We start from the raw sequence: 27561 nt of genomic DNA on the forward strand, positions 1-27561 counted from the left end.
TAGGAGCCATGATGAGGTCAAATTATTAGCTCAAAACCTTCATTGCTACCATCACAAGCAGTTAAAACCATTTTTAATCAGAGGTATTGACAAAACAGAGTGAATTATTCTGTCACTTTAGATCTAAAAGTCATTAAGACTACTGTCACTTTTAAAAAAAATGCTGCCAAAGGGTAATCAGGATCTGAATTTATAGTGAGACTGCATTATAGTTTGACTTTTTTTTTTAAGTGTTAATCACATTTACATCTGAAATGTTTGTACCTTGTTACAGGCAGCACCTAAATTACTATAACTAAAAGAAAACGCTGTTTACTTTGTGTATTTGCTGGCACTTTGTGTAGTCAGTCAATCCCTCACATTTATGTGCGTGTTTCACAAAGCAACAAAGGAGAAATACAATAACCAGAAAAAACAGGCTAAAAATTTTAAAAAAACCCCTCACGAACGGAGCAATTTCACTACAATGAAATTGGCTCATTTTTCACAAAACAAAAAAATAAAGTCTGACCTACGGGAATTTACAGAGAACTTTCATACACAGATTGTTTCAGACACTGAAAGGCAATTTCTGGATAACAGAATTTAGAAACTCATCAGCTGGGAGAGAGATAAATTTACAAGTCTACTTCCCTTACTGTTTTTTTCCAGGCTACAGCTTAGAGTAGCGGTTTTTTCTTCTTTTGTGAGGACAGAATAATGGACTTTTAAAAAACAAAACAATTGTTCTTCCACAGACACAGTGACAGTTACTGGGCTTTAGACTTTCAACATTTATCATTGAAAAAGGGAAAGATCCCTCCTATTTGAAATACATATATATTTCTAAGTCTGGGGTTCTCAAACGGGGTCATGAGATTATTACAAGGGGGTTGCAAGCTGTCAGCCCCCGTGCATGGCGGGGCTCCAGGCTCTCAGTCCCAGGCAGTAGGGCTCTGGGTATGTGCCAGACACCGACAGCCAGTGCAACCACTCCTAGTGAGGACGCACATCACTGACAGAAGGAGCTAGTGTGGTCATACAAAACTGATTTAGTTACTGCAGTGGCTGCACGTCAACATAACTTAAGTCAACTTTGTTTTGTAGTATAGACATGCCCTCAGTCTGCTGTGAAAAGTGATACTGACAAAGTTCTTTGTGCCCCCCCCCCCAGTATTAAACAGTAACTATTTAAAAAAATAACTTTTCTGGTTATAACAATAATTTGATAAAATGTGTTTTAGTCTTAATTTAAAAGCAGTGAGAAAAGGTAAATTTATTTAAAACTAGAGTGTTATAAATTCAGCATTTAAAATAGTGTTAAATACAAAAATGTTTTTAACTGATAAGGGGGTCACACTCAGAGGCTTGCTGCGTGAAAAGGACTGTCACCACAAAACATTTGAGAACCACTGTTCTAAGTAATTAAACTGCCTACAGTGGGGCTTCTATTTCTTGTTATACCTCAGTTATGTCAGAAACCCATTTAAACAATGGCAGGGGTTAACAGAAAAAAAATCTGAGTAAGCATGACATCAAGTAGCTGTCTTCAATTATTTACCCAGACTGTCTTTTGATCATCTTAGAAAGGTGATGATACAATTAAATTATAGCCCTCTAGCATTCTGCAGTTTAGGTACAGAAGAAGCAGGAGAAAACAAAACAAAACTAGGAAGACATTACTGGATTTGATCTTACTCTTAGGGTATGTGCCTACACTGCAGTAAAAGATCTGCGGGCACCAGGTCTCAGAGGCCAGGTCAATTGACTTGGTCTCACAGTTCTCTGGCTGCAGGTCTAAAAACTGCAGCATAGGTATTCAGGCTTGGGCTAGAGCCCGGGTGCTGAAACCTGTTGAGGCAGGGGGGAAGATCTCCGAGCCCAGGTGCCAACCTGAGCCCTAATGTCTACACTGCTATTTTTAGCCCCACAGCCTGAGCCCAAGTCAGCTGAGACTCTGTGCCGGGTGTTTTTCTTTGCAGTTCATACCCTAAAAGACTGAAGATGGTATGTGGGGAAAAATATGGTGATGCACAGGCATCTGGTCTGCTAAACTTGTCAGTTTACATGGACAGCTCAGATCCAGACTTCTTCCTAATGGTTTTCCATGTGCAGTTTTAAGTTATACCAGACTTAAAGACAAATGACATGCCTGGAAAATAAATATTACATTGGGTTAAAAATCTGATTTAAAAATGTCTTATTGCTTTATTGGGACTCTTACAGAATTCATGTTTATTTCAATGGCAGTCTGGTTCAATGTTTGTACAGAGGCATTGACACCTTTTTGGAAGAGGTCACGCTAAACTATGCAGATTAAAATGATGGCAGAATTAAACATGAATTTGTTTTGTGAATTATACAATTTTTCTTTTGTAAAATAAAAAGAGCAACCATCAGAAAATAGATTCTGACTTCAGGGTATTTTGTTTTGTTTTGTTTTTTTTAAAACTGAAAGATTCCATGGATATATTTTATACAATGTGAATACAGTATGGGTCTATGAAATTATAACTTCTATAGGTTTACACACTTCTGAAAGAAAATTTTTAAGTTGAACTATTAGCAATGTTCTGTTTTCTTGGACTTAAAAGTGCATAAATTCAAGGACTTTACACATTTCTCAGACTTTTTTTTTTTTTTAAACAGTCTTACATACACAAACCACACCAGGTGTTTTGTTTTCAGGATTTCATCATTTAAAACAGTTCAGTGTAAAACTTGTTACATCTTTTTTTCTGGGGAGTCAAGCCAATAGGATCTGTCAATAAGTCTCTTTGGCAGTCTTAATATCAAAGGTGGTCTCTCTGAATTCTCTACAAATGATGCTCTGGAAGATGGCAACTGACTGGATGATTGAGTTTGTATAGTTTCAACATTTCTCAGTAGAGTTCCCATGTCAGATGCACTACTATCATCTGCCACTGCAAGAGTCTGCTCATTTGATGTTTCCTGAAATTGGCGATCTACCTTTCCAGAGTCATCACCTAAGTCTCCCCTAGTGGTAGTAATACTGGAATCCTTGTCCAACAGTCCACTTTCACCATCTACTGTGTACTCATCCTTACAATCACTTGTTCCCAGGACAGGGGATGGAGTCTCATTTTCTCTCTCATTAAACTGGGTTGTGGTTGTCCAAGAGATACTACTGTCACACTCTGTATTTTCTTGTATTCCAGTCTCCTTGTCACTATCACTGTCAATTGTAATCACAACTGGAGAAGAATGTGATGAGTTACTTGTATGATGTCTCCTGTGTTTCTTCTTGTGCTTTTTCTTTTTCTTTTTCTGATGTCTGGTTGTGTCACTAGCTTTTCCTTCGTAAATAATCTCTACGCTTGGACTTCTTGTATTTTTTTTCCTCTTTTTATGTCTAGTCCCAACGTTTGATTGGTTGTCTAAAAGGCTGTCCTGATTTTTGTAGCAACCACTGTATTTTGACAAAGACTTCTGGACGTCACTTCCTTTCCCTTCACAAGGGCTTGTTGCATTCTCCTTGTGTGCATTCTCCAAGTGGCGAGTTTTGTATTTCCTTTTTCCACCAGGCTTTTCACATCGCATTCTATCAGAAGTAGTCCGAGATCTATTACTGGATCGACTCCTTGATCTGCGTCTTTCATAGTAGTAATATCGGCTTTCATTGTGACCTCTCTGATTTCGAGTATTTGTCCTTTCAGAAAAAGACTGTATTCTGTACTCTGGACTAGCCGACTGCCTTGAATAATGAGCTCTGGCCTGAGTTCTCCTCCTGTATGAGGATTCATAGCCATCTCTGTCCATGTTTCTACTGTAAAAAGTGTATTCCCACTGGTATCTACTTTGGTAATTATCTCTTACATAATAATGATCACTGTCTCTGCTCCTCGATCTTCTTCTGCTATGATCATTACTCCGGGATCTTGACCGGCTTACATCTCTAGATATAGTGCTCTCACTACTTAGAGACACTGTCTGGCTTTTTCTAGATAAACTTATGTCTCGAGGTTTTGACCTCCTTTTGTCTCTTTTGGTCCTATGTCTGCTACTATCTCTGCTTCTTGATAGTCTACTTTTTAACCTTTCTTTGCTGTGATGTTTCCTCCTGGTTCTCTGGCCATGGCTGTCTCTGTTGCGAGAGTGCTGTGAATATGATTCTGAACTCCTTGATCTCCTCCTCCTGGATAATCTGTGGCTGCATGGAGAGCACACCCTATCCCTTCTTGTAGAGGAACTTTGTAATGAGTCCTTTGTAGACAAATCTTTTATTTTAGTTGTATCTTTCTCATTCTTTTTTGACTTCATCTTTTGTGAGGGTGAGGTGCTGCTTTTATGGCTGTATTTACCATCCTTAGATATAGGAGAGCATGGCGATGAGCACCCACTAGCATCACTGACGCTAAAAACGTGAAACTGGATAGGCTGTGGTTTCTTCACATCCTCGCTTTTCCCATCATCAACTGACTCCTCAGAGTCGGAGGACAGCTCAACAAGTTCTGGTGTTCTTTCAGCTAATGGCTTAACATACCCAACAATGACGCAGTTGTCTGAAGAAGTATCAGTGTCACCATCTGGGGCTGCATTATCTTGTAACTGCCCTTGCAGTTCAGTTCCATTTCTACTAGGTTCTTCATCAGAAGTTTCCGAAGTATCCAAAGGAGAAGCCATGGCAACATGAACCGGCTCTGAGCTGGAATACGATGGCCCTGGAGTTTCATCATCCCAAGGTGCCCGATCAACACTAGTTGTAGATGCATTATGATCTGGTTCTTGGGAATCTGTCTCATCTGGAGATATTGTAATAACTGATGATTCCGACTGGCTTCCTTCTTCATATGAAGGAGCAGGACAATCATAATTGGCATGCTGATCGTATGCCTCTATGTTAAAAGGACATCGGGCAAAGCTGATGAATTCATGTAAAAAGTGGTTAGTACGATGGAGCAAAAAAGGCTTTAAGTCATCAGAAAAGGCCTGACTCTCCAAATCATATCTAGTCACATTACTCATGATGATATGCTGTACAATATTGACTAGAGACCCATGAGCACCAAACAGGACTGTTAGCTCACGCTTCAGCCACGGAACTAATCTGTGAAGACAAGCGGGGTTCATGCGGAAAAACTCAGCTGAAATGTCTCTATAACGACCACCATCTTGAATATTTCTAACACGTACACCAGAACGATACAGAGCTCTTCGGAAATTAATTATATCTTGTTCTTGAATTTGCCGCAATGATCTACCCTCTGCACTAGCTTGTCTCCTTGATGCAAGCCGTCTAATCATCTGATGAATTCCTCCATCTCTTTGCCCCACTGGTTGACCGGATAATCCTTCAAATAATATCCCATTATCTGGAGGTGACAGTGTTCTTCGAGAAGAGGAACTCCTTCGAGGATAAGCTGATGTATGACGTTCCCTTGTTAACGTAGTACGGTAACGAAATCTCCGCCCATCAGGACTAGCAAAAGAACCATTTTGCAAAGGCCTGAGTACATACTCCTTGAAATCATCTTCAGCTCTCACTGTATGGAAGATAGAATGGAAAGGCTGTTTGCAGAGTGGACATTCAGCTTTGTTTTTTGACCATTCCTGTACACAACGAAAGCAGAACCTATGCAAGCAACGATCTAAGTAGGCCACATTGTCAAATCTGTCCAAGCAGATTGGACATTTAGAGTCTGGAGATGTATCTGTTGGCATTGTCTGATGCAGCTTGCTTGTGCCAGCTTTAGGTGAAAAGCTGCTATCCACCGTAAACTCCTCAGTTGTTGATGTCATGTTCTACAAAAGAAAAATGAGGCAAATATCAATAAAAGCTTCACTAAACTTTTCCTGATCAAAAAAAGCGATATGAAAGTGAACCAAACAAACAACTAAGCTTGTAACAGTTTTTTCTGAGAGTCGAAAATAAAGAATGAACAGCAGCAAGCGCTGCTAACCCATTAGGCCAGAAGAAATTGACATGTAACTGCTTAAGTTATTAAGCTCCCCCTGCAGTTTCTCCCCCCAGAAATTTAGGAAATATTGGTGGTTAAATAACATCCTAATGCAAACAGAGCAAAGGAATAACTGGAAAGATATATGGAACCAGATGCTCATGTTACGTAAACCAGAGATTCTTCATTGAAGTGGAACTACCCTGATTTACACCATCTGAGAATCTAACCTATTAGGCAGAGAATTGCCCAAAAGTCTTTATTTTTAAGCGTAGCTCACCATCTGTGTCCCAAAACATTTTAGATCAATACACAAGAGAAAGTTGGTTTACTATCCTTCAGTCTGTTAGGTGGATTACCAAAATATACATTTTGGTTATTCATCTCTAAGCTTTGATGAGCCACAATTTCCAATAACTGGAAAAAATGTAAATCACTGATGTTCGAGTTACTCCCATTCTTTCTGACTTTCAACTTCTCCTGTCCTCATTTTAGTGTTTGTTCTTCCCACCTTGTAAGCGTCTATTTTTTATTTTCCATATTTTTTCCAGGAGCCTCTGCAAGGCCAGCAGCCAGTTTCCCTCTCCAGTCCTTCCACCTATAAAGCAACTTCTGGGATTGATGCAGACAAAATCAATTTTCTTTTGCATAATGCTGCTATGGGCAATTGACTAGGATTGAATTCTCCCCTAACCAGTTTTACTCACAGCCAGTATTGCTTTGCTCAAACACTACTTTGTTGGCCAATTGTTCACAGGCCAAGGTGCATCTGAATGAATGGGACAAGTGGTGGGAAAGTATGGAGACGCATTTAGGTTTGTGATTGGCCACCAATCATTCTAAGATGCCTCAAATTCTTCTACGGGTAGCCAGGGGAGATCACTGTTTCAGCAACACTTCTGCACTTGATTTTTACATCATGTGACACAATTCAGCAGATAACTACTTCTGTTGACATCAACATATATTTATTTTTGGCAATTACTTTTAAATAGGTACATTAAATAGGTTTCAGAGTAACAGCTGTATTAGTCTGTATTCGCAAAAAGGAGTACTTGTGGCACCTTAGAGACTAACAAATTTATTTGAGCATAAGCTCACGAAAGCTGTGACTTACCAACTATTAAGTGTACACATAGCAAATTTGTTTAAAGTAACAAAGAACTTAAGAGCTCTTGCCTTTAAAAAAGCCCTGTGTTGGTGTTTTTGAGGGGTTTTTTTTTTTTTTTAAGACCCATTTAAGAGTTGCAGGCATCCTAGAACAACCTTTGCCAACACTCTGACATCACCAGCCAAGCAGACAATTTCATACATAAGCTCTAGAAATTCTGAGATGCTGCCACCCTCCCAAGCTTCCTGTTTTGGGTACAGGCTTTTATTTTTAAAATTATTATTATAACATTTTAGTGCAAAGGGTAAATAATTATAGTTGTTGATCTTTTCTATACTAGGGAGGTATAATCAGCTGGCTAGTTCCACAAAAGATCAAGATGTTTTTCATAGTTGTTAGACTTCATATAATGGTGTATTTTTTGTATTTTTTAAAAAGTGGTTAATTCTTTAGTGTCTGATTAAGCTGATTATCCTATTAATTCTACTATTATTTTTGGTCTCTATACTACCACCAGTAATTGTGATCTAACGAAAGTGTATTATTTATGTAGCTAATACTACACACTCAAAAAATGTGTTAAAATAATTTTAAGGTGGCAAAGTCAAGCACTCAAAAGTTAGGAAATGACTGAATTAATTTAGCCCCTTTTTGCACATGCATTTTGATACAGTCTTTAATTACCAGTCCAAATTCCCCATCCCCTCCAACCAGCTTCTGGATCCTCATTTGATCTCAGTCTAAATTGCCTTGTCTCACACCAACTCCTTGTTCCAATTTCCTTACCTAGTCTGTTTCAATCTACACCCTGGCTGCTTGCCCAGACAGTTCCCATCCACCCCACCGCCCTCAACAGCATACCCTACCTCAGTTGCCACCCTTCCCCAAACAGTCTGCTTGCCCAAACAGTGCCAAACAGTCCCACTCACCACACGCCGAGCTCCTTAACCCAATCTACACCTTCTCCCTAGGGTTGCCATCTGTCTAATCACACAAACCCAAACAGCTTTGCCACACCCCCTGACCTTTTCCCAAGGCCATGCCCCTGTCCCGCCTCTTCTCCAAGGCCTCACTCCAGTACCTCTCCCTCCCCCACCCTCATTCACTTTCACCAGGATGGGGCAGGAGGTTGGGGTGCAGGCTCTGGGCTGGGAGGTAGGGCCAAGGGGTTTGGAGCGTGGGAGGGGGCTCTGGGCTAAGCCTGGGGCAGGGGTTTGGGTGCAGGAGAGGGTGAGGGCTCCGGGCGGGTGGCACTTACCTCGGTTGGCTCCTGGAAGCAGTGGCATGTCTGGCGGCAGCTCTGCACACTGCCCCTGCCTGAAGGCACCGCCCCCGCAGCTCCCATTTGCCATGGTTCCCCGTTCACAGCCAATGGGAGGTGCAGAGTCGGTGCTCGGGGTGGGGGCAGCACATGGAGACCCCTTGGCCACACCTCCACCTAAGAGCCGCAACATGCTGCCCTCTTCCAGGACTGGCGCGGAGTCAGGGCAGGTAGGGAGCCTGCCTTAGCCCCGCTGCACTGCCGGACTTTTAACCATCTAAAATCTCCCGGATTGGCTTCAGTGGTCTCCAGGAGATCGAGCCCAATTCCAGCAGACTCCTGGCCAAACCGGGAGGGGCTTGGCAACCCTACTTCTCTCTGCCCACTCAGGTCTGGTTCTTCAAACCGATCACATTTGAGTCAAGCTGCTCTTCCTCCAAATTCCTAGACACAAGCAGGGGGAGCATTGACAGCACAGGAGATACAGTCTCCCAGCTCTCAGTGCCTGGTGCTGCAACAGCCAGCAGTAGCAATTGCAAGTGAAGTCCTACTCAGCCTCTGTGGCCCTGACTGCAGTATGCATATTCCAAACAATCTTCAGCTTCAGTATTTAGTTGCCAAATTCATAAGTCTCTACTGATCATGTGTGAACAGAGATTTTTCAAGGGCTTATAACTTGTCCATATTTGAGCCTTCCCATTCTCTCCCCAGAAACAGGTCCACACCTAAAACCAGGGCAATCCCCTTGCCAAATTGCAAAGAATGGAGGCACTAGAGCTTCTCAACAAAATAGAAAGATTTTTATTAATGTAGGCAAAATAAGTCTTCCCTAATCTTGTTCTCAGAAACAGCTGAACCATTATTTGCTGAAATTATTTCAGCCCAAATAATTGACATTTGGCAATGTGATAAGCGGGGAAAAAAAATAAAAATAAAAAAAAATGATGTATCAGGCACCCATAATTATAGATGGTTCTACCAGCTACACCTGTAATATAACTGGACAAGAACTCAGTTAACAACTCAATTGATACATGAGACGACATATAATCCAGATTATTTATCCACAGTTGTACAGACTCAGCAATGCTCAGAGGAGTAAACTGTAGTGTCCATCTGTCACTAATTCAGCAAATATGATTACAGGACCAAGGCAGCAGAACTCAGGGCTTTGGAGCTGTGCTCCGGCCCCACTCCAGCTCCAGGCTCCACTCCAAAGCCCTGGCAGAACTGTTAAGTATGAAGATACCATTGTAATAGTTGGTTTTCTGACCATAACTTTAATATGTTATGTGCAGCAATTTGTATACAATTCAGCTGTTGCAAACACGTGAACAGATGTACTATAAAAACATTAAGAATTGATACTTTTCTTTTTAACAAGACAAGCTGAGAATCAAAGTGTATACAAAGCTGTGTGCACCAACTTCATTTCTGAATACTGAAGTATCTCTCCCAGCCTGAGAATTTCAAATTCAAAGTATTTCTATTTTGACTATCATTGTTACGTTAAGGACTAGAGTGTGGCCTGCTAAATTTTCAGGCTTTAAGCGAATGAGAAATATGAAATCCTGGGCAACTGACTTGATAAGTCTCACTGTGGTCATGTACAGTTGGGCTTGGTGTTTCTACTTAGAACCGTTATTTGACCCGTTTTGAAAACAGAAAGCGATGGGCACTCTGTTGCTCTCCATAGGAAGCCTACTTGAGGACAGCTGGTAACTAACCCTGTACATTACCGTCAAACTCTCCATATAGCCCTAATGGGAACAGTTCAACTCGCCTGGCATACTGGCTCAGCCTCCTAACATTAAGAAAGGCACTGAGTGGCAGGGGGCTGCAAAGTGCCTGTAAGTTCACTCTCTCTCTACACACAGATCTACCACAAATCAGGCAGAATCCAGCTGGGCCAGGAGTGCGGAACAGGGTTGCCAAAGTACTCTTTGCTCAGTCTCCCTAGCTTCTGCTGATCCGAACTCCTGCCCCAATTCTCGTCCCTGCAAGAGTTTAGGGAACGAGGGGGGGCGCTCATGAGCTGGGGGGAGGGGCTACTGACAACTCACCTGCGGAAGCACAAGGCACCCACCACTCAGTTACCGGCTCTTTACCTGCACCTCGCAGGAAGGTAACAAAATCTGACCCATATGGGGCGAGGGGGGGTGGAAGAGGGAGCGGAGAATTTCCTGAACCAGGCTAAAGAACAGATTCCCGACAGGGCTGGGCACGACACCGCCTCTGCCCAGGCGCCCTCCCGCCTCACAGACCTGCCCGCCCGGCCCTGACTCTCCACGGACCCGCTGCTCTCAGTCCCAACCCCCCACTCCGCCATTTCCCGCCCAGCCCCGGCGCGAGCAGAAGGAAGGGGGACCTTCCCCGGCAAGGGCGCGGCCCGCTCCCGCGTCCAGCCTCCCTCCCGCCCGGCCCGCTCACTCACAGCGGCGCCGCCGTCCGGTGCCGGCGCTTCGCCCTCCCCGCGGGGCTGCCCCGCGTCCGCCGCTTTGAGTCTCTGGCGGCGGCGGCAGCGGGCGGGGCCCGGGCCGGGGCCCGCGCGCGGCTCTTCTCCCCCGTGACGAAGGCGGCGGCGGCGCCCCCGCTCTGTGAGGTAATTCAGTGGGTCACCCATGAAAGCCGCCTACCGGCGGCCGGGCCCGGAGAGTGACCAGCGACCAGCCGCCCGCTACACAACGAGACGGCCGGGCCGCGGGCCAGACAGACACCCCGCAAGGGCTGCTGGGACCGGAAAAGACTCGGTCGGAACTCCACGGCTTACAGCAATGCCCCCGACGCAGCCTCCAAGTGGGCGGAACGCCGGCCACGTGACCGCTCCGGGCCGCCATCTTGGCTGCGGGCGGCTTCGCCCGGAGATGCTTCACAACCCGCTCATGCAGCTCGCTTTGCGCAGGGTTGGCGCTTCCAGGCCCAACCAAAGATGGCGGCTCGGAGCGCGCGCCCGTCTAGCTCTGTCTCCATGGTGATCTCCCCTTGCCCTGCCCCACGCACGCGCCGCTCCCAGCCCGCACCATGGCGGCGCTGGGCCGCAGCGCCCGGGACTGGCTTTACTCGCTGGTAGGTGCCCGCGCCACCCCCCGGCCCAGCGCACGGAGCCGGCCGACCCCACCTTGCGGGGAGGGACGCGCCGGCGCCACCCCCTCCGCGGCGCGGAGCGAGCCCGGCCCGCTCTGTTAGGAGAGTGCCGCAAAGCCTCCGCTCTCGGCTCCGTGCGGTCCCTGGCCGCTGGCTGGGGGAACGGGGCGCAGCCCCGCGTGGGCAGCAGGTACCGCACGGACGGTTCTGCCCTTCCAGCTGCCCTTGGGGGCCCGCCTCCTACGGGACAACCCCGGGGCGCCGTTACCCTCTGCACCGTGCACTGAACCTAATTCCATCAAGCCGTCCGTTCCAGGGCCGAGGAAGCCAGAGATCCTGCCTTCCTTTGAAGCTCTGAATGCCAGGGCTCAGAGCCAGAAAAGACCGTGCTAATGCAGGCAGGTACTATACCAATCCTGTCCCCCCCATTACCCTATATAATCAGTATTTCATTAGTGTCTGGCTGTACACCTCAAACTTTTAGGCCAGGGATGGTAAATGATGACCATTTTGCAAATAGTTTAAATATCAGACCAATATTCAATAGAGGTAAACATTTATATTGGTAATGCACAATACCTACCTTTCCAAACATTATATATTTTCTTCTAACAGATTCTTCTCACCATTGTATTACTTTCATGGGGATATGTTATTTATGCAACAAGAATAGCAGCTCGGTGGCAACTTGAGAAGGACTACCCCGATCAAATGTTGAATTTTTAAAGGAAACATTACAGATTGACTGCAGCTGGATTTTCAAACCTGAACACATGTAAAACCAAATTTGAGGACAGAAAAGATTTCCAGATTAACAGTTTAAGTTATGACCTGACCACAAAATTTAAGGCTTCAAGAAAAAAAAAAATCAAGCTTCCTGCACAATTAAAAGGATCAACAGAAATACAGGCAATGCATGTTGTGTGACACTGAGTTTTCTTAACAAATATAGAAAATGAGCACCAGACTAAGCAGCAGCCAAGGAAGAACTGTACACCAAGTGTATGTTCAGTTCATTTGCAGAATGTCTTCTCTTTTACAGACAATGTCTTTGCTAAAGATTTTGTAATGTTTAAAATATGGTACACATGTCTATGTCCAGCAATATGGCAGTAAGTAACATTTAAGGGTGATTCAACATTTTCCTTCAGTTCATATTAGTAGTATTTGGCCCTCAAAATAGTTTTATTCAGCCATTGTCAGTAACAACTTATCCATAGCAACTCTTTCCTATTAAAATTGATTGTCGTAAAGTTTTTCATTGATGGATTAAGCACGCGTAACTGTAGCAGCCTCAACCGAGTTGTGTTTAGAGGTCCACAGATGTGTCTGGCATCTTGGCTATGCCTAGTAAAGTGCTAGTCACATACGTTACAGTGACATAACTCATACTATCTTCTAGTGATATGGTGTGCTGACCTTCAGGAATAGTCAGGTCCAGGGTGGCTGAGGAATTTTGGAATACAGCTAGTCAATGAAGTGGATTGAGTATTTGAAATAGGGTTAGTTCCTGACAGGAACAAGTATTCATAGAAATGTGAGTACAAATCACTATTTGTCACAGTTCGTTTCTGTTTACTCATCTTATTTTGCTGTTGATTCATACAATTAAAGCTATCATGTTTTACCAAACCCTTCTCATACAATTTTTTTTTGCAACATGATCTGTAAGATTTTGTAGTTTATAAACGTTACAATATTGCTTGAGTGTTCATAGTTCAGGTAGGACTTCCACAATGAATGAAACAAAGAGGCTATGTAAAATAATCTTAATAAAATTATTTCTCAATAATATCTGACTTAAAAGTGGGACAGTTACTTTCCAAAATCCTTTCTAAATTTTACTGCACTTGTGCATTACCTGCTGAGCTGACTTGTTTTTTTGCTGTGTCTTCCTGTTTGGTTAAATACAATTACATGAGTAGAGACACATAATTGGTTGCTACGATGGATAAAATACAGATAATGTGTTGCCTATTAAGACAAAAAGATTGTATTACTACTAGTACATTGGACTGAAAGCCTACTTCTAGAGTCCATTTCATACAGTCAATCATGAACAGTTTGCTACTATGAGAGTAACTTCCTTAACTAGCCATTTATTCTCTGCACTAAAGAAAGGTCTGGAGATTGGGTTTGCTATTCCTGCTATACCTAGAAGGAAATAAGATAACATGAGAGTCTCTTGAAAGTGACTTTATTGTTTTATATACATATCTGGAGATATTTAACACATTTTTATAGGAACAAAGCTAGAGTTTATAACCTTCAGTGATGACCAGTAGGCTCTTCTTCGATTGGTAGGATTATTTCTCCTGTCTCTAGAATTCTGTCACCCTAATGAAATCAGAAAGATTATGGTGAATATTTTGTCATGGGTCACATTACTGTCTAAAATATATAATATGCAGGTGTATAAAAGTACTATTATTTTTATGAGAGCGCCAATTGAGTGAGGCAATATCTTTTAATTGGATCATCTTTGGTTGATGAAACAAGTTTTCAAGGGAATATTATCCATTCTGAAGAAAATATTGATGCTTCTAAAGGTCTATATCACATTGTTTTTCTTAGTCAGCATTTAACATTTCTTTGTACCAAGTGCCCAAAGTACTGAATAGTTATTTTAATTTTATTCCCTGTACCACTGTTGCCCTCTCCCTTCCCATTTGTTTTCTTTATCTATGAGGCTGACATGTTAATTAAAATAAATATTTTCTTGTAACTCACTGGGAATACTTTGGGCTTCACTGTAATAACACCATATGGCATTTTCTGCAATAAAAAACAGATTAGTCAGGATAAGCTTTTTTAAAGATGGCTGATTAGAAAAAGCTGTTTTCCATATTGCCAAAAAGGTGAAGCATTGATTACAATTAATATTAAGCAGACCCGCTTCTCCCCACTAGGTTACTCTTAGTTTAAAACCAGAAGTATAGAGAACAAACACCTCAAACAGGACAAGTCTTCAAAATACTTTATAAATGAAAAGGCTCTCCCAGGGTAAAGAGCCACAGGCAATGGCCTAATAAGGGTGTTCACTGAATCGTGGCTCAGTGATAGTGTTATTACTTCTTCAGGAAATTAGTGAGCTTTGTTCTGTCAGTGACTAGTAAAGGAAGCAAGAGTGAGCAAGACCAGGGTTACAAGTAAGCTACAAACAAAACATAAAACAACCTCTTAATCATCAAGGCTTATGCAGTTTGAACTAACCTTGTCTTACCAAACATATAGAGGAAGCAACATAAAATTATCCAAACATAAGGGGGCTACTCAGCAAACATTCATTACAACATGTAGCTCTCAGTACGTGGGTTGTGAAAAACCTGGTTTCCCCCAGGATAAACTAAATGCAACTTAAAGGATTTTTCCATTCTCTATGGTCACTTTGAAATATTTACATAAGAGTTTCCCAGTTTTCTGATACTAAAAATATTAGCTTTCCAAGGCTGAAAATCAAGCCTAACTATTCTAGAAAAGTTAAACGGGAAATGAATAACCTTGATATTCTCATTATACGTAAGAGGACATACGTTACAGAACTGTCTAAAAGCCAAAAGGGAAAGACAATGAATGGAATCATTGGTGACTAAAGGGAGGCACAGGTACTCAGGGAAATCAGCTGCCACTGGATATTTGACAGAGTAGATCAAGTTATAAACTGATGGGAGCCAGAATGTTGCAGCTGAGTGGGGGATGTTGTGGGCTGTGGCTTGTGGGGCTACAGTGAACGGGATGTACGTCAGAGCTACTGGCATGTCTGTTGAGGCTCGGGGATGGTGGCTGGCATGTATGTGGGATGTGAGGAGCATTCAGGGAGTTGTGTGGGGTGGGATATGTATGGATGGGGGCGCTTTACTGACTAATTTACCGGAGGTGGAGGGGGGGCAATTTCCCCAAGTATACAGGGCCCCAAAATTCTTTAATCCAAGCCTATTTCATGAGGTGTTTTTTCTTCTTCTAACTGTAGAATCAATACTGCAGGCAGGGGATTAGAATGTTTAATGCTTAATCCCAGTGCATATAATTGCTCAGTGGGCCTATAGATGAAAACTGTGTCAAGAAACAAGCAACTGAATGGACTGAAATAGGTTGTTTTGTTTTTTTAAAGAAAAAATGTAAGCCTTATCAACAGTTACTAAGCAGCAAGAAACAGAAAACAGTTTTGTTCATCTCAAGTAGTACAGAAATTTGTTTCTTTGCATACTTCAAGATCAAGTGTGCCAACAAAGGACACTTGTCTATTGAAGTGGAAAAGCAGAAGCACTGAATAGTTTTATAGTCCTGCAAGAGAAACCTTTTCAACACCACTAAAGTGTACCCAGACAAAAATAAAGCAAAATAATTCTCAGATGCAGTCACCCTTAACTTTTGACTTCATGGTAGATCACAGATGGTGTGTTTTTTGAAGTATGGGGGATTTTAAGGAGAAAAAGTGGAAGTGTTTACAGGGCAGGGAAGTAAATGGTATTTGTAGGGTCAAGCATATACCTTCTGCATCGAAATACAACATGCAGGTTTCTATACTTACCATTACATGGTATTTGACATAGTAGTGAACAACCCAGGCAGGAATAAGTATCCAACTTACAGTAAATACACCAGCTTTGTACACCTTGAAAGTCTGGAAACAAAGTAAATGCGATTTCATGTTATTTTCCCTTAATTTTTACTATATATAAGCCCCCACTTCAACCTTTAATACCAGCTTTGTTTTTAAATGTCTAGTAATTTTTAATTGAATTTAGCATTCAAAAGTGCTGGCTTGACAGGTTTTATCTCTGGGCTTATTTATTCACAGGAGAACCCAGCAACAGGGTCGGAATGGGGGCTAGGGGACCCCTCTGGGTCAAGGCTGCCCCAGGGTGGGAACCCCTCAGCAGAGCAGGGTTGGAGGACCCCTCTGGGGAAGGGGAGCCGGGCCTCGCTGACCTGCAGCCGCCAGAAGGAGCCCGGCTGCAGGAAACGCTCCCAGAACCTGGCCACCGGCCCGAGTTTCGGCGGGGGCAGGACGGGCTCGCGCGGACTCAGCTCCTGGTCCTTGAGCCAGCGGCGCCGCAGGACGCGCAGCTGCTGCAGCCGCAGCTTCTCGTCGGGGGTGTAGCCAGACATCCCGAGCCCCGAGACGGCCCAGCACCGGAAACGCGACCTTCTCGAGGACAGGACACCCCGCAAGCGGCGCGCCCGGGTGGCGTCACCACACGCGCTCCCTACTGCTCAGGGAGACGAGCCGTCTATGCGCTTCACCGTCGCCGGAAGCCGCGACTCAGTGCTTCCGCTATCTTGTGTTGTCAATCACAGACGCTATCCGGAAGGGATAAACTGTATTCCGCCCCCTGCTGGTGGGAGGCCACATCTGCTGCCCGAGCTCAGGCACAGGCGCGTGGCGGCCCCTGTTGCCTGGCTCGCCCCCTGCTCCTGGGAGGCCGAATCCGCAAAGGCCCTGTGGAGCCATTGCGTGCGCATGCCCATCGCAGAGCGCAGGCTGGGCCAGGCTTGGTCTAGTGGGGCTGAGGGTGTGGGGGGAAAAGGAGGCTAAAGACTGGTGCTGTAGAGTTGCCAACTTTCTATTTGCGGAAAACTGAACACCCTTGCCCTGCCTCTGCCCTGCCCCTTTTCTGAGGCCACGCCCCCTCCCTCCATCACTCCTCTCCCCCACCCTCACTCATTTGCACCCGACGGGCAGGGCCGGATTAGCGCAGGGGCTCTCGGGGCTGCAGCCCAGGGCCTCGGGCTAAGGGGGCCCCACAAAAATAAATCCATAATTAAATACAATTCAGGGGTACCAACCCGTGGATCGCGATCGACGGGTTGATCCTGGAGCCTCTGCCAGTCGATCGCGATCTCTGGGCCGCTGAAAGTCCAGCAGGGCTCAGGCAGGCTGCCTGCATGTCGTGGTCCCACGCCACTCCCGGACCAGCAGGAGCGGCCTGCCCCGCGCGCTGCAGCTTCAGCCCAGCACCAGCCGTGCACACCCACCCCCATCGTCAGCCACTGGACCGCCGACTCACCACTGGTGGGTGGGCAGCTGGTGAGCAGGGATCTGGCCGGCACAGGACCCACCAGTATTGATTGGGGAGGGAGGGGGGGAGACAGAAAATATGGGACAATTTGCCCGTTTTTAAGAAAGTCAGGACATCTGCAGGAGGGCTTAAATACGGGACAGTCCCTTTAAAAACAGGAGGTCTGGTCACCCTAGACAGAGATGGAGGGGGCACTGGGGGCAGTTAAAGCCTGGCACGTGGGGTGGGGATGGAGGGGAAGCTGTGGGAGGGGGTGGTAACAGCTGGTGTGTGGAGAGGGAGTTGGAGGGGGGAGCTGGTGAGAACTGGGAATGCCAGACAGAACATTTCCCTTTGGAAGATGCAGAATCTAAACGTTTCGCAGGAATTTGTTCACTTCTCCCCAAATCTGGGGCAGACCAGAGCATCTGGTGCAGAAACAGGCCTGAGTTCATCTCCCTGAACTGTTAACAGAAACAGCCAAAGCAGCAGGACACAGTGTGCTCCATGTAACATCACACCCAGAAACCTACACAAAAAGGACGTTAAGGTTGCAAAATCAAGCACTCACCAGTGTAGCAATTCTATAGTTAAACCTTTGTAACCTTCATTCAGCCACCTTGGGCATCATGGTACAGGTTTTAATTGCACCATCACATGCTATGTTTGACACAGGACCCTTGCCCCATCCAGTGTACACCATAGATGGTGCTCACTGACTGGGGAGTCATTCAGTATTTCTTTTTATCCTCATTATTCCTTGTGTTGCCCCAGGCATTATTTACTGCCCATCCAAACCCCACAACAAATGCAGAATTACTTTCCTCATAGATTTTTCTGTGGTGGTGTCACTGTAATATGTAGTTTGTTACAAGCATTAATGGGTTTATTTTCACAACACCCAACCGAGGTGAAGCGATATCAGCACTTTATACATGGGGAGCTGAGGCACAGCGTCTGTCTGCTATTTCCATCTCAACCTCATTCCGAGTGTACACCTCCTCCCTTTTTCCCCTGCCTGGCCTTCCTGAGCAAGCTGAGCCCTTCTATACCAATAATGCAGTCATGTGAGTATCCTACCAAGTTTCTGCTATGCCAACTATGTCATAGTTGTGTTTATTAACTAGCATTTCTAGTTCTTCCTGCTTATTCCCCAAACTTCGCACATTAGTATACAGACATCTAAGATATTGACTTGATTTTCACTCTATATTCTGTCTTGTCTCTCCCTTATCCCTGCTATAACAGCCCATGCTCCCCCCAGATTCTGACTCTTCTCCCACATCAAAGCCCTGATCACTAGGTTAGCCAGTCTATATCCAAAGATGCTCTTCCCCTTCCTTGATAGGCGGACCCCATCTCTGCTGAGCAGTCCTTCTTTCTGAAACGGCATCCCATGGTCAAGGAAGCTGAAGCCCTCCTGGTAACACCATCCTTGCAGCCAGGCATTCACCTCCAGGATGCATCTGACTCTGCCTGGTCCCTTACCCTTGACTGGAAGGATCAAAGAGAATAGCACCTGTGGCCCCAGTTCCTTCACCTTTATTCCCAGAGCCTTTAGTCACTTTTGATCTGCTCAGGTTCACACCTCACAGTATCATTAGTGCCACATGGATGAGCAGCCTGGGGTAGTAGTTAGAGGCTTGAATGATCCTCAACAGTCCCTCTGCAACATCTCAGATATGGGCCCCTGGCAGGCAGCATACCTCTTGGGATGCCATGTCAGGCTGACAGATGTCAGAAGAGAGTCACCAACCACAACTAACCTATGTTTCCTTCTGGGAGTGGTGGCTGCGATCCCCCCAGCCTTGGAGGTACATGGCTTCTCCTCCTCCACCTTCAGGGACAGTTCCTCATCACTGATTGACAGAGCAGCATAACTGTTCTTTATCATGATGGTCGGTGGGTTGGGAGCAGGGGTGGAGCACTGCCTGCTGCCAGAAGTAAACAGCAGCCAGCATCCTCCCTGTGACAGAACCATATCCTCCTTTCCCGGTGGTGAGACAGCAATCCTCTCTAGCTGGATAGCTTTCTCGGCCTTAGAGGTCTTCATATGAATACTCTCAATGAATTTCTAATGTGCATGGATGCTCCTCAGCCTAGCCACCTCCTCCTGTAGTTCTTCTACCTGCTTCCTAAGAGACTCCACCAGCAGACACCTTTCACACTGGATGGTCCCCCCAGCCTGGCTTTCTGTGGAACAATTTAATGAGGAACAATTAGCAAGTTCATGCAGTAAGTGGTGGATGACTGGATTCTGACAGGAAGCCCACTCCTGTTGGGACCAGGCAGGCATCACTGCGATTTGCGGGGGAGAGTATGCTCTCACACTGCAAAGTTTATCTGTGTCTGGCCTAGGGCTGTCCCACATGTATAGTCATACTGTCTCTGTGCCCTTACACGACATTATAATATGCTTAGACAATATTCCTCTTTTCCATTGAGGTCATGCAACAGGTTACTATTTCATAGAGTCATAGAAATGGAGGGCTGGAAGGGACCATGAGAGGTCATCAAGTCCAGCCCCCTGTACTGAGGCAGGACCAAGTAAACATAGACCATCCCTGACAGCTGTTTGTCTAACCTGTTCTTTAAAACCTCCAGTGAAGAGGATTCCATAACTTCCCTTTGCAGCTTATTCCACAACCTCACCATCCTTATAGTTAGAAAGTTTTCCTAATAACTAACCAAATTTCTCTTGCTGCAGATTAAGCCCAGTATTTCCTATCCTACCTTCAGTGGACAGGGAGAACAATTGACCAACTCCTCTTTATAACAGCCCTTAACACCTTGAAGAGTTATCAGGTCCCCCCTCAGTCTTTTTTTCTTTATAGCCTCCTGTGGGGAGAAAAGGGATATGACTTCAGCCATGGATCTCTAGGTAGGAAATGCCCCAATTCCCCTTTTGTACTTCCATTTCTAGACACTAATGTGGAAAAAAATCTCTAATTTCAATCCTAATACAACCATTTTGTTTGTTACTCTTTCTTTTCATTACTGTAACCATGCTTACCTACACACAAAAAGTCCCCAGGGACCAGCTAACAGAGGAGTTTTGCATCTCTTGTTGGCTTCAGGTCAAAGCGCATGTAGACAAGATCCTGGAGGTCTTTGTGAACTGCCTGTATGAGGCATAAGACTCCAGGATCCTCCTAATGGCACTGTCAGGGCTAGCCAAGCTTCTGCAGCAGCTGAAGATAATCAAGATATCTGCCTCCATGCAGGTAACCCTTCTAGCCTGAACCTTCTTTTATGCAAGTACAGAATGGGGCAGGAGCCTGGGGATTTCACCAGCATGCTTAGGTCTCTCACTAGTATAAACCGCCCATTATAAGTACATGTTACTATGATATTAAGAAGACAGTCAACTTCTCCAGTAGAGGAGGTGAAATCCCTGCTATGGGGAGTGGAGAGACGGTACAGCTCTGAGGCTCTCTGGCTTTATATAAGATGGTATGCACAGAATAAAACACTGTTTGGTTGCTATCACTGTTAATGATTGCGACTGTAAAATTCAAAGGCAAATAGTAGCCATATAGCACTTTGATTTCAGCATCCCATAATGATTAACAGTAAACTGTATGGCTAATGCTACGAAAATGGTCACTCTCTCCCAAAGAAACCCTATCTGATTCCAGCCCTGTTCCAAACATCCAGGGAATAGGTTAGATGAATCTCTGAACATGAAAAATTCCAAATTCAGAATGTGTCAGATAAAAGCCTATTCACAAACTGTTACAGTTCCAGCAACAGGGAGGAATCAGTCTGTAAATGCAAAGGACTCACAGCCTTTCAGGTCTCATCCAGATTCCTTCCCTCCAGGAAGACAGCAATATAAGAATGGTTTCTTTGGAGCACTCTGGGACGTGACTTGGATTTAAGAAGCAGAAGGTCTAGGGGACATTGATCCACCTCCAGCTGGCAAAGGTAAAAATACCTGAGTCCTCATGCTCACGCTTTCCATGGAATGCCACCAACAGGAAGGCTGGAAGTTAGGTGGCAATCAGCTGCATTTACATTGTAAACATTTGATGGGAATCAGTGCTGGGGGAGACCATGTTAGCTCTGTCCATGCAGCACACACTCCCCCCTGCTCTTGGGGAAGTTCAGTCTCCTGTTATTGAAGGTCCTAATGGTCTGGGATGGTTTTGCTATTAGCAATGTAATTAATTATTTGTATTACTGTAGCACCTAGGAGCTCTGCTCACAAACCAGGACTCCATTGTGCTGGGAGCTGTACAAACACCAGAAAGTTTCTTCCTGACGCAAAGAACTTATAATTATTTTGTGAGATTTCTTGCAACCTGTATCACTTTCGCTGACATAGCCCCACCCACTTTTCTTGTCGTACGTACCCTGCAGCGCAGAGTGCGTTGTACTTAGCCACAGAATGTAAAATCTGCTCTCTCTCACAAGCCCTAGAAGAGTTACCATGGTGATCACTTGAGCCTCAGTTGTGTCCTTTTCCCTGGAAAGTCACGGTTTGTTACAGTGCTATCTTTAATGTCATTTCTGAACCGGATACAAGACACTGGGTGATGCAATTGTGAGAGCAATATGGAAGTCTCCAGAAATTAGAGCAAGCTGATATTGACAGAGGATATGAGCTATGTTCTCTTAGCAAAAGCCTTTTCTTGAGATAACCATCCTGCATCAGAATGAGTGGCAAATACGACATATGGTCCCACGTTCGCTAGTCTGTAATGGCAGACTTAGCACTGTGGGCCCCCATTCCAGTCCTTTCAGCAGGCTCAGGAAGCCCACCTTTTCATCCAGTTAAACTTAAGAGTTTGGCTTCATTGGGCTTTTTCGCTCTTAAATGTTTCTGAAACTAAAAAAAGGGAAATGAGCTGGAAAGCATTTAAAAAGCCTGATTCTCCATCACCTTGCACCTTGTGTGTCCATTTACACCTGAGCACCAAGTGGGTGTGAAATGCTGCCACAATAGGATGGAGAATCAAGCCCATTATTGTAGGGAGAAGGTACTGGGAAATAGAGAAGTCATTTTAGCATTTGCAGAACTAATAAAACTGGGATTTAACACTGGCTAAAGGAAAAATACTGAAACACTGTGAAATAATGCTGTGAATAATGTTCCACTGTACATGTAAAGCTGTAGTACAACTATTTCTATTGTATGATGCAGTGGCTTCGGAAGCAAAGTGGATATGATTACTTACTAAATGAGCAGTTTATGAAAGACTAATTTATTTGATAACAAAACATAAAAGATGCATCCTGTGTCTTATGGGAAGCAGCATGGTCTAGCACAGGTCTGAGAGTCACGACGAAAAGAGTTCCTGATTCTGCTCCAGACTCACTGTATCCCTAGATAAAATATTTAATCTCTCTGCCTCAGTGTCCACATGTGTAGAATGGCTTCTTCACAGTTTTGTTAGGCTTAGTTCTATAATGTTTGCAGAATGCTTTGAGATCTTCAGAGAGAGGTCATGTCCAGATGATCTTCAGATGGAGATACAAGAGCAACGTACCATAATGTGCCCAAAATTCGGACAGACGATGGTACTACAGCTCAATTAACAAATCCAAAACCAGTTCCATTGTAAGATGGCCAATATTTGATTTAGTCCTAAATGGAACACAGGATCTGGTCCAAGAAGTGAATATACCTGGACTGCTTGGTAATAGTGACCACCACTAATAGGGGGGAGGGATAGCTCAGTGGTTTGAGCGTTGGCCTGCTAAATGCAGGGTTGTGAGTTCAATCCTTGAGGGGGCCATTTAGGGATCTGGGGCAAAAATTGGGGATTGTCTTGCTTTCAGTAGGGGTTTAGACTAGATGACCTCCTGAGGTCGCTTCCAACCCTGATATTCTATGATCATATAATTCAATGTAACATCCATGTGGTGGGGAAAACAGCCCAACACTGTAGCATTTAATTTCAGAAAGGGGGACTACATAAAAATGAGGAAGTTAGTTAAACAGAAATTAAAAGGTACAGTGCCAAAAGTGAAATCCCTGCAAGCTGCATGGAAACTTTTTAAAGAAACCATAATAGAGGCTCAACTTAAATGTATACCTCAAATTTAAAAACATAGTAAGAGAACCAAAAAGTGCCACCTTGGCTAAACAACAATGTAAAAGAAGCAGTGAGAGACAAAAAAAGCTTCCTTTAAAAAGTGGAAGTTAAATCCTAGTGAGGAAAACAGAAAGGAGCATAAACTCTGGCAAAAGAAGTGTAAAACTATAATTAGGAAGACCAAAAAACAATTTGAAGAACAGCTAGCCAAAGAGTAAAAAAGTAATAGCAATTTTTTTAAAGTACATCAGAAATTGGAAGCCTGCTAAAAAAGCAGTGGGGACAGTGGACGATGCTAAAAGGAGCACTCAAGGACGATAATTAAGTTTCTCCACAATGGCCTTAATTCTTTGTGTCAGTCTTCACGGCTGAGGATGTGAGGGAACTTCCCAAACCTGAGCCATTCTTTTTAGGTGGCATATCTGAGGAACTGTCCCAGACTGAGGTGTCATATGAGGAGGTTTTGGAACAAACTGATAAACTAAACAGTAATAAGTTACCAGGATCAGATGGTATTCACCCAAGAGTTCTGAAGGAACTCAAATGTGAAATTGCAGAACTACTAACTGTAGTCTGTAACCTAGCATTTAAATCAGTTTCTTTACCAAATGACTGGAGGATAGCTAATGTGACACCAATTTTTATAAAGGGCTCCAGAGGTAATCCTGGCAGTTACAGGCTGGTAAACCTGACTTCAGTACCATGCAAACTGGTTGAAACTATAGAAAAGAACAAAATCGTAAGAGACATAGATGAATATAATTTGTTGGAGAAGAATCAACATGGTTTTTGTAAAGGTCCTCTCTTGGGTTGATAACTGGTTAAAAGACAGGAAACAAAGGATAGGAATAAATGGTCAGTTTTCAGAATGGAGAGAAGTAAGTAGTGGTGTCCTCCAGGGGTCTGAACTGGGACCAGTCCTATCAACATACTCATAAATTATCTGGAAAAAGAGGTAAACAGTGAGGTGGCAAAATCTGCAGATGATACAAAACTATTCAAGATAGTTAAGTCCCAGGTAGACTGCGAAGAGCTACAAAAGGATCTCATAAAAGTGAGTGACTGGGCAATAAAATGGCAAATGAAATTCAGTGTTGATAAATGCAAAGTAATGCACATTGGAAAACATAATTCCAGCTATACATATAAAATGATGGGGTCTAAATTAGCTGTTACCACTCAAAAAGAGATCTTGGAGTCATTGTGGATAGTTCTCTGAAATCACACACTCAATTTGCAGCAGCAGCAAAAAAGCTAACAGAATGTGGGGAATCATTAAGAAAGGGATAGATAATAAGACAGAAAATATCATATTGCCTCTATATAAATCCAAGGTATGCCCACATCTTGAATACTATGTGCAGATGTGGTCACCCCATCTCAAGAAAGATATATTGGAATTGGAAAAGGTTCAGAAAAGGGCAACCAAAATAATTAGGGGTACGGAACAGCTTTTATATGAGGATAGATTAATAAGACTGGGACTTTTCAGTTTGCAAAAGAGATGAATAAGGGGGGTTATGATAGAGGTCTATACAATCATGACTGGTGTGGAGAAAGTAAATAAGGAAGTGTTATTTACTCTTTCTGATAACACAAGAATTAGGAGTCACCAAATGAAATTAATAGGCAGTAGGTTTAAAACAAACAAAAGGAAGTATTTTTTTCATGCAATGCACAGACAACCTGTGTAACTCATTGCCAGAGGATGTTGAGAAGGCCAGGACTATAACAGGGTTCAAAAAAGAACTAGATAAGTTCATGGAGGATAGGTCCATCAATGGCTATTAGCCAAGATGGGCAGGGATGGTGTCCCTAGCCTCTGTTTGCTAGAAAAAGGGAATGGGTGACAGGGGATGGATCACTTGATGATTACCTGTTCTGTTCATTCCCTCTGGGGCACCTTGTATTGGCCACTGTCAGAAGACAGGATACTGGGCTAGATGGACCTTTGGTCTGACCCAATATGGCCATTCTTATGTTTTTATATAATGTTGCATTTTTGGCAATGTAAACCATATTTACTTTGAAGGACTTTGGGTACCAGTAAAAAGTTGATGTCTTTTGAAGCAGAATAACATGCTGGCTGATGAAACCATGGCAACACCTGCAATACTCTGGAGCATTAGGATAGTTGGTAAAATGGGGAGACTGCAGAGAGCTGCTGTCTCTTAAGCTGGATTCTAGGTTTTTCAGCTGGAGCAGCTGGACTTCAGTTTCTACTCGCGGTCATCAGTTTTTGTTTCAACCAATGAGGCTGGATTTGGGGCTCAGTTCAGAGATGCTGGTGCTGAAGCCCAAAAGTGAAACCAAACTCAAGATGTGTAAATATCAGTGAACTGAAACTAGAGCGAGCTGCAAATCCCCAGTGAGTCTCATTGAGGAGTCACTATCTGCTCATCTTCCTTGGTGCACAGATCAAACAGATGACAGCACCACATTGCTTACCTCCGAAATATTGCCAGCACTGCAATGGGGATCTTATAAAATAGGAGAAGGATTGAATGGGCATTGAGAGGAAAGTACAATGCTACAAACTTGCTAGGTCTGAAGCCATGGGACTTGAGTGACCCATTTCAAAGCTTAAAATAGTAGAGTCAAACAATTCCTGACTTAATACACAGACTAGATTAGTTCAGTCATAATATTGGTCAGATATATTTGTATACCAAATACGTCTGAGAGGAAGACTGGTTTATAAGAAGCCAAAATAGCTCAGTAGTCACTGAGGTTTGCCTTCACCAAATACTGTTTGACCAGCTCTAAGATTTGAGTATCTAAAGTGCACCCAGAATGATTTTGTCTATCAACTGCCATAAGATGGCAAGTTGTTTCCAACCACAACACCTATGTCTCCCTGTCGGCGTTTGGGGCCAGTAATGGTATTGCTGTAGTCCAGCACTGCTGATGAGTCAGTGGGTTTACTTCCACCTTAGATTGGGCTACTCTTGCAGTTTTAGCCCCAGGTTTAGGGGTACCTGTCTTGGCAGCCCCAAAATATTGAAAGGATAGATCCACAAAATCAATGACATTTGATGAAATACCAAACAACCCCACACCTGACAGCGGCTGGCAAAGGGCAAGTGTCAGATGTGTAATCATTCTGTCTTTCCAACACGCTTTTCTGATCTGATTTGATGGCTGTTGCTCTGGTGACATCATAACAGACTAACCGGGATGACAGTTGCTGGCAGTTGCCAGTTGCTGGCTGCTGGCTCAGAGTTAGGGGAGCAGTGTGACAGCAAGAAACCCTCTTGGTTTCACAAAGGGGCAGCAGCTGAACAGACCCACATATTAGATGTTATCTGGGAAAGAGACTTTACTGGCAAGGCCACCTGATACACGTAAAGCTGTGAAACCACTTTCAAAGAGGGATCAGCCAAAGGCTGACCAGCCCACCTAAAGAGACAGACCCTTGACTTAGGTTTGGGTCAGCTAAAAATGACTTCCATCATATTAGCAACATAAGAAGCAACATTTGACCAACGGTCAGCTAGTGTAGGCCTGCGGAGGGGTGGAGCTGAGGGGCTGCAGAAATGAGGTGACTGAACCTTATGTGAGGTCTGGTAGGAAGCACCCTCCAGACCACCATTACAAGTGACAGGGAGATAAGCAGCTTTAGGGAAAACATGGGGGCCAGTGAGCTGACTGTGTCCAGAAGAGGGGGCCAGAAGCCAGATGGATGATGAGAGCATGTGGGAGGAGCTGTCCCAGAGTAAAAAGGGTCAAAAGTACAGCCTGCAGGAGCAATCCCAGAGGCTGCACTAACAGGGAGCTGGAATGAAAGAAGCAATCCTCTAGCTGCTATTGTGGAAATAAACGGGAACAGGAGGCCTAAGGAGCACTAGAGTAGTGGATCTTAGCCACTCCTAAGCCCTTAAAGAGAGAGGGCCTTAGAATTAGATTCAGGTCAGGTGAGAAGCAATCTTCAGCACAAATGGGAAGTTGCAGGCAAGTAGCCAACCAGTGGGTTGGTCAACACTGGGAAGTATCATACCAGTAGCTGCCACACCTGGGTGACAGTGCCTGGGTGTGGGATATCAAAGGGGGTCACACCTGCATACTGTCACACACAGCAAGACACCAACCAGCAGAGGGTCCAGCGTGGCTAGACATGGGGAAAGGTCTCCTAAAAGGCCTTACCAGGCAGAACAGCTTCTGCCTA

At 44.2% G+C, this 27561-nt stretch overlaps 3 protein-coding genes across 4 annotated transcripts; 1 reads left to right on the top strand and 2 right to left on the bottom strand.

Moving 5' to 3' along the window:
- Nucleotides 1-2162: 2162 nt before the first annotated feature.
- On the bottom strand, nt 2163-11024 carry TOPORS (TOP1 binding arginine/serine rich protein, E3 ubiquitin ligase). The gene is made up of 2 exons (XM_037902109.2): nt 10704-11024; nt 2163-5742 (listed from the first exon to the last, which is right to left on the bottom strand). The coding sequence occupies exons 1-2, from the start codon at nt 10890-10892 to the stop codon at nt 2704-2706; spliced, it is 3228 nt and encodes a 1075-aa protein (XP_037758037.1). The 5' UTR covers nt 10893-11024; the 3' UTR covers nt 2163-2703.
- An 82-nt stretch (nt 11025-11106) lies between these two features.
- Nucleotides 11107-12985, top strand: SMIM27 (small integral membrane protein 27). Of its 2 annotated transcripts, none has more exons than XM_037902110.2 (2): nt 11107-11335; nt 11969-12985. In XM_037902110.2, exons 1-2 carry the CDS (start codon nt 11291-11293, stop codon nt 12077-12079), a joined length of 156 nt encoding a protein of 51 aa, XP_037758038.1. In that variant the 5' UTR covers nt 11107-11290; the 3' UTR covers nt 12080-12985. The 2 variants fall into 2 exon arrangements, 1 of the variants encoding a protein (XP_037758038.1); XR_005225835.2 differs by lacking the exon at nt 11107-11335 and adding an exon at nt 11345-11755 and having other exon boundaries at nt 11969-12109.
- A 549-nt stretch (nt 12986-13534) lies between these two features.
- NDUFB6 (NADH:ubiquinone oxidoreductase subunit B6) lies at nt 13535-16897 on the bottom strand. Its single transcript, XM_027827541.3, has 4 exons — nt 16286-16897; nt 15885-15977; nt 14084-14128; nt 13535-13690 (listed from the first exon to the last, which is right to left on the bottom strand). The coding sequence occupies exons 1-4, from the start codon at nt 16463-16465 to the stop codon at nt 13622-13624; spliced, it is 387 nt and encodes a 128-aa protein (XP_027683342.2). The 5' UTR covers nt 16466-16897; the 3' UTR covers nt 13535-13621.
- Between the last annotated feature and the right edge of the window lie 10664 nt (nt 16898-27561).

The sequence above is a fragment of the Chelonia mydas genome, chromosome 5, assembly GCF_015237465.2.
Source record: "Chelonia mydas isolate rCheMyd1 chromosome 5, rCheMyd1.pri.v2, whole genome shotgun sequence".
Classification (NCBI taxonomy): Eukaryota; Metazoa; Chordata; order Testudines; family Cheloniidae; genus Chelonia; species Chelonia mydas.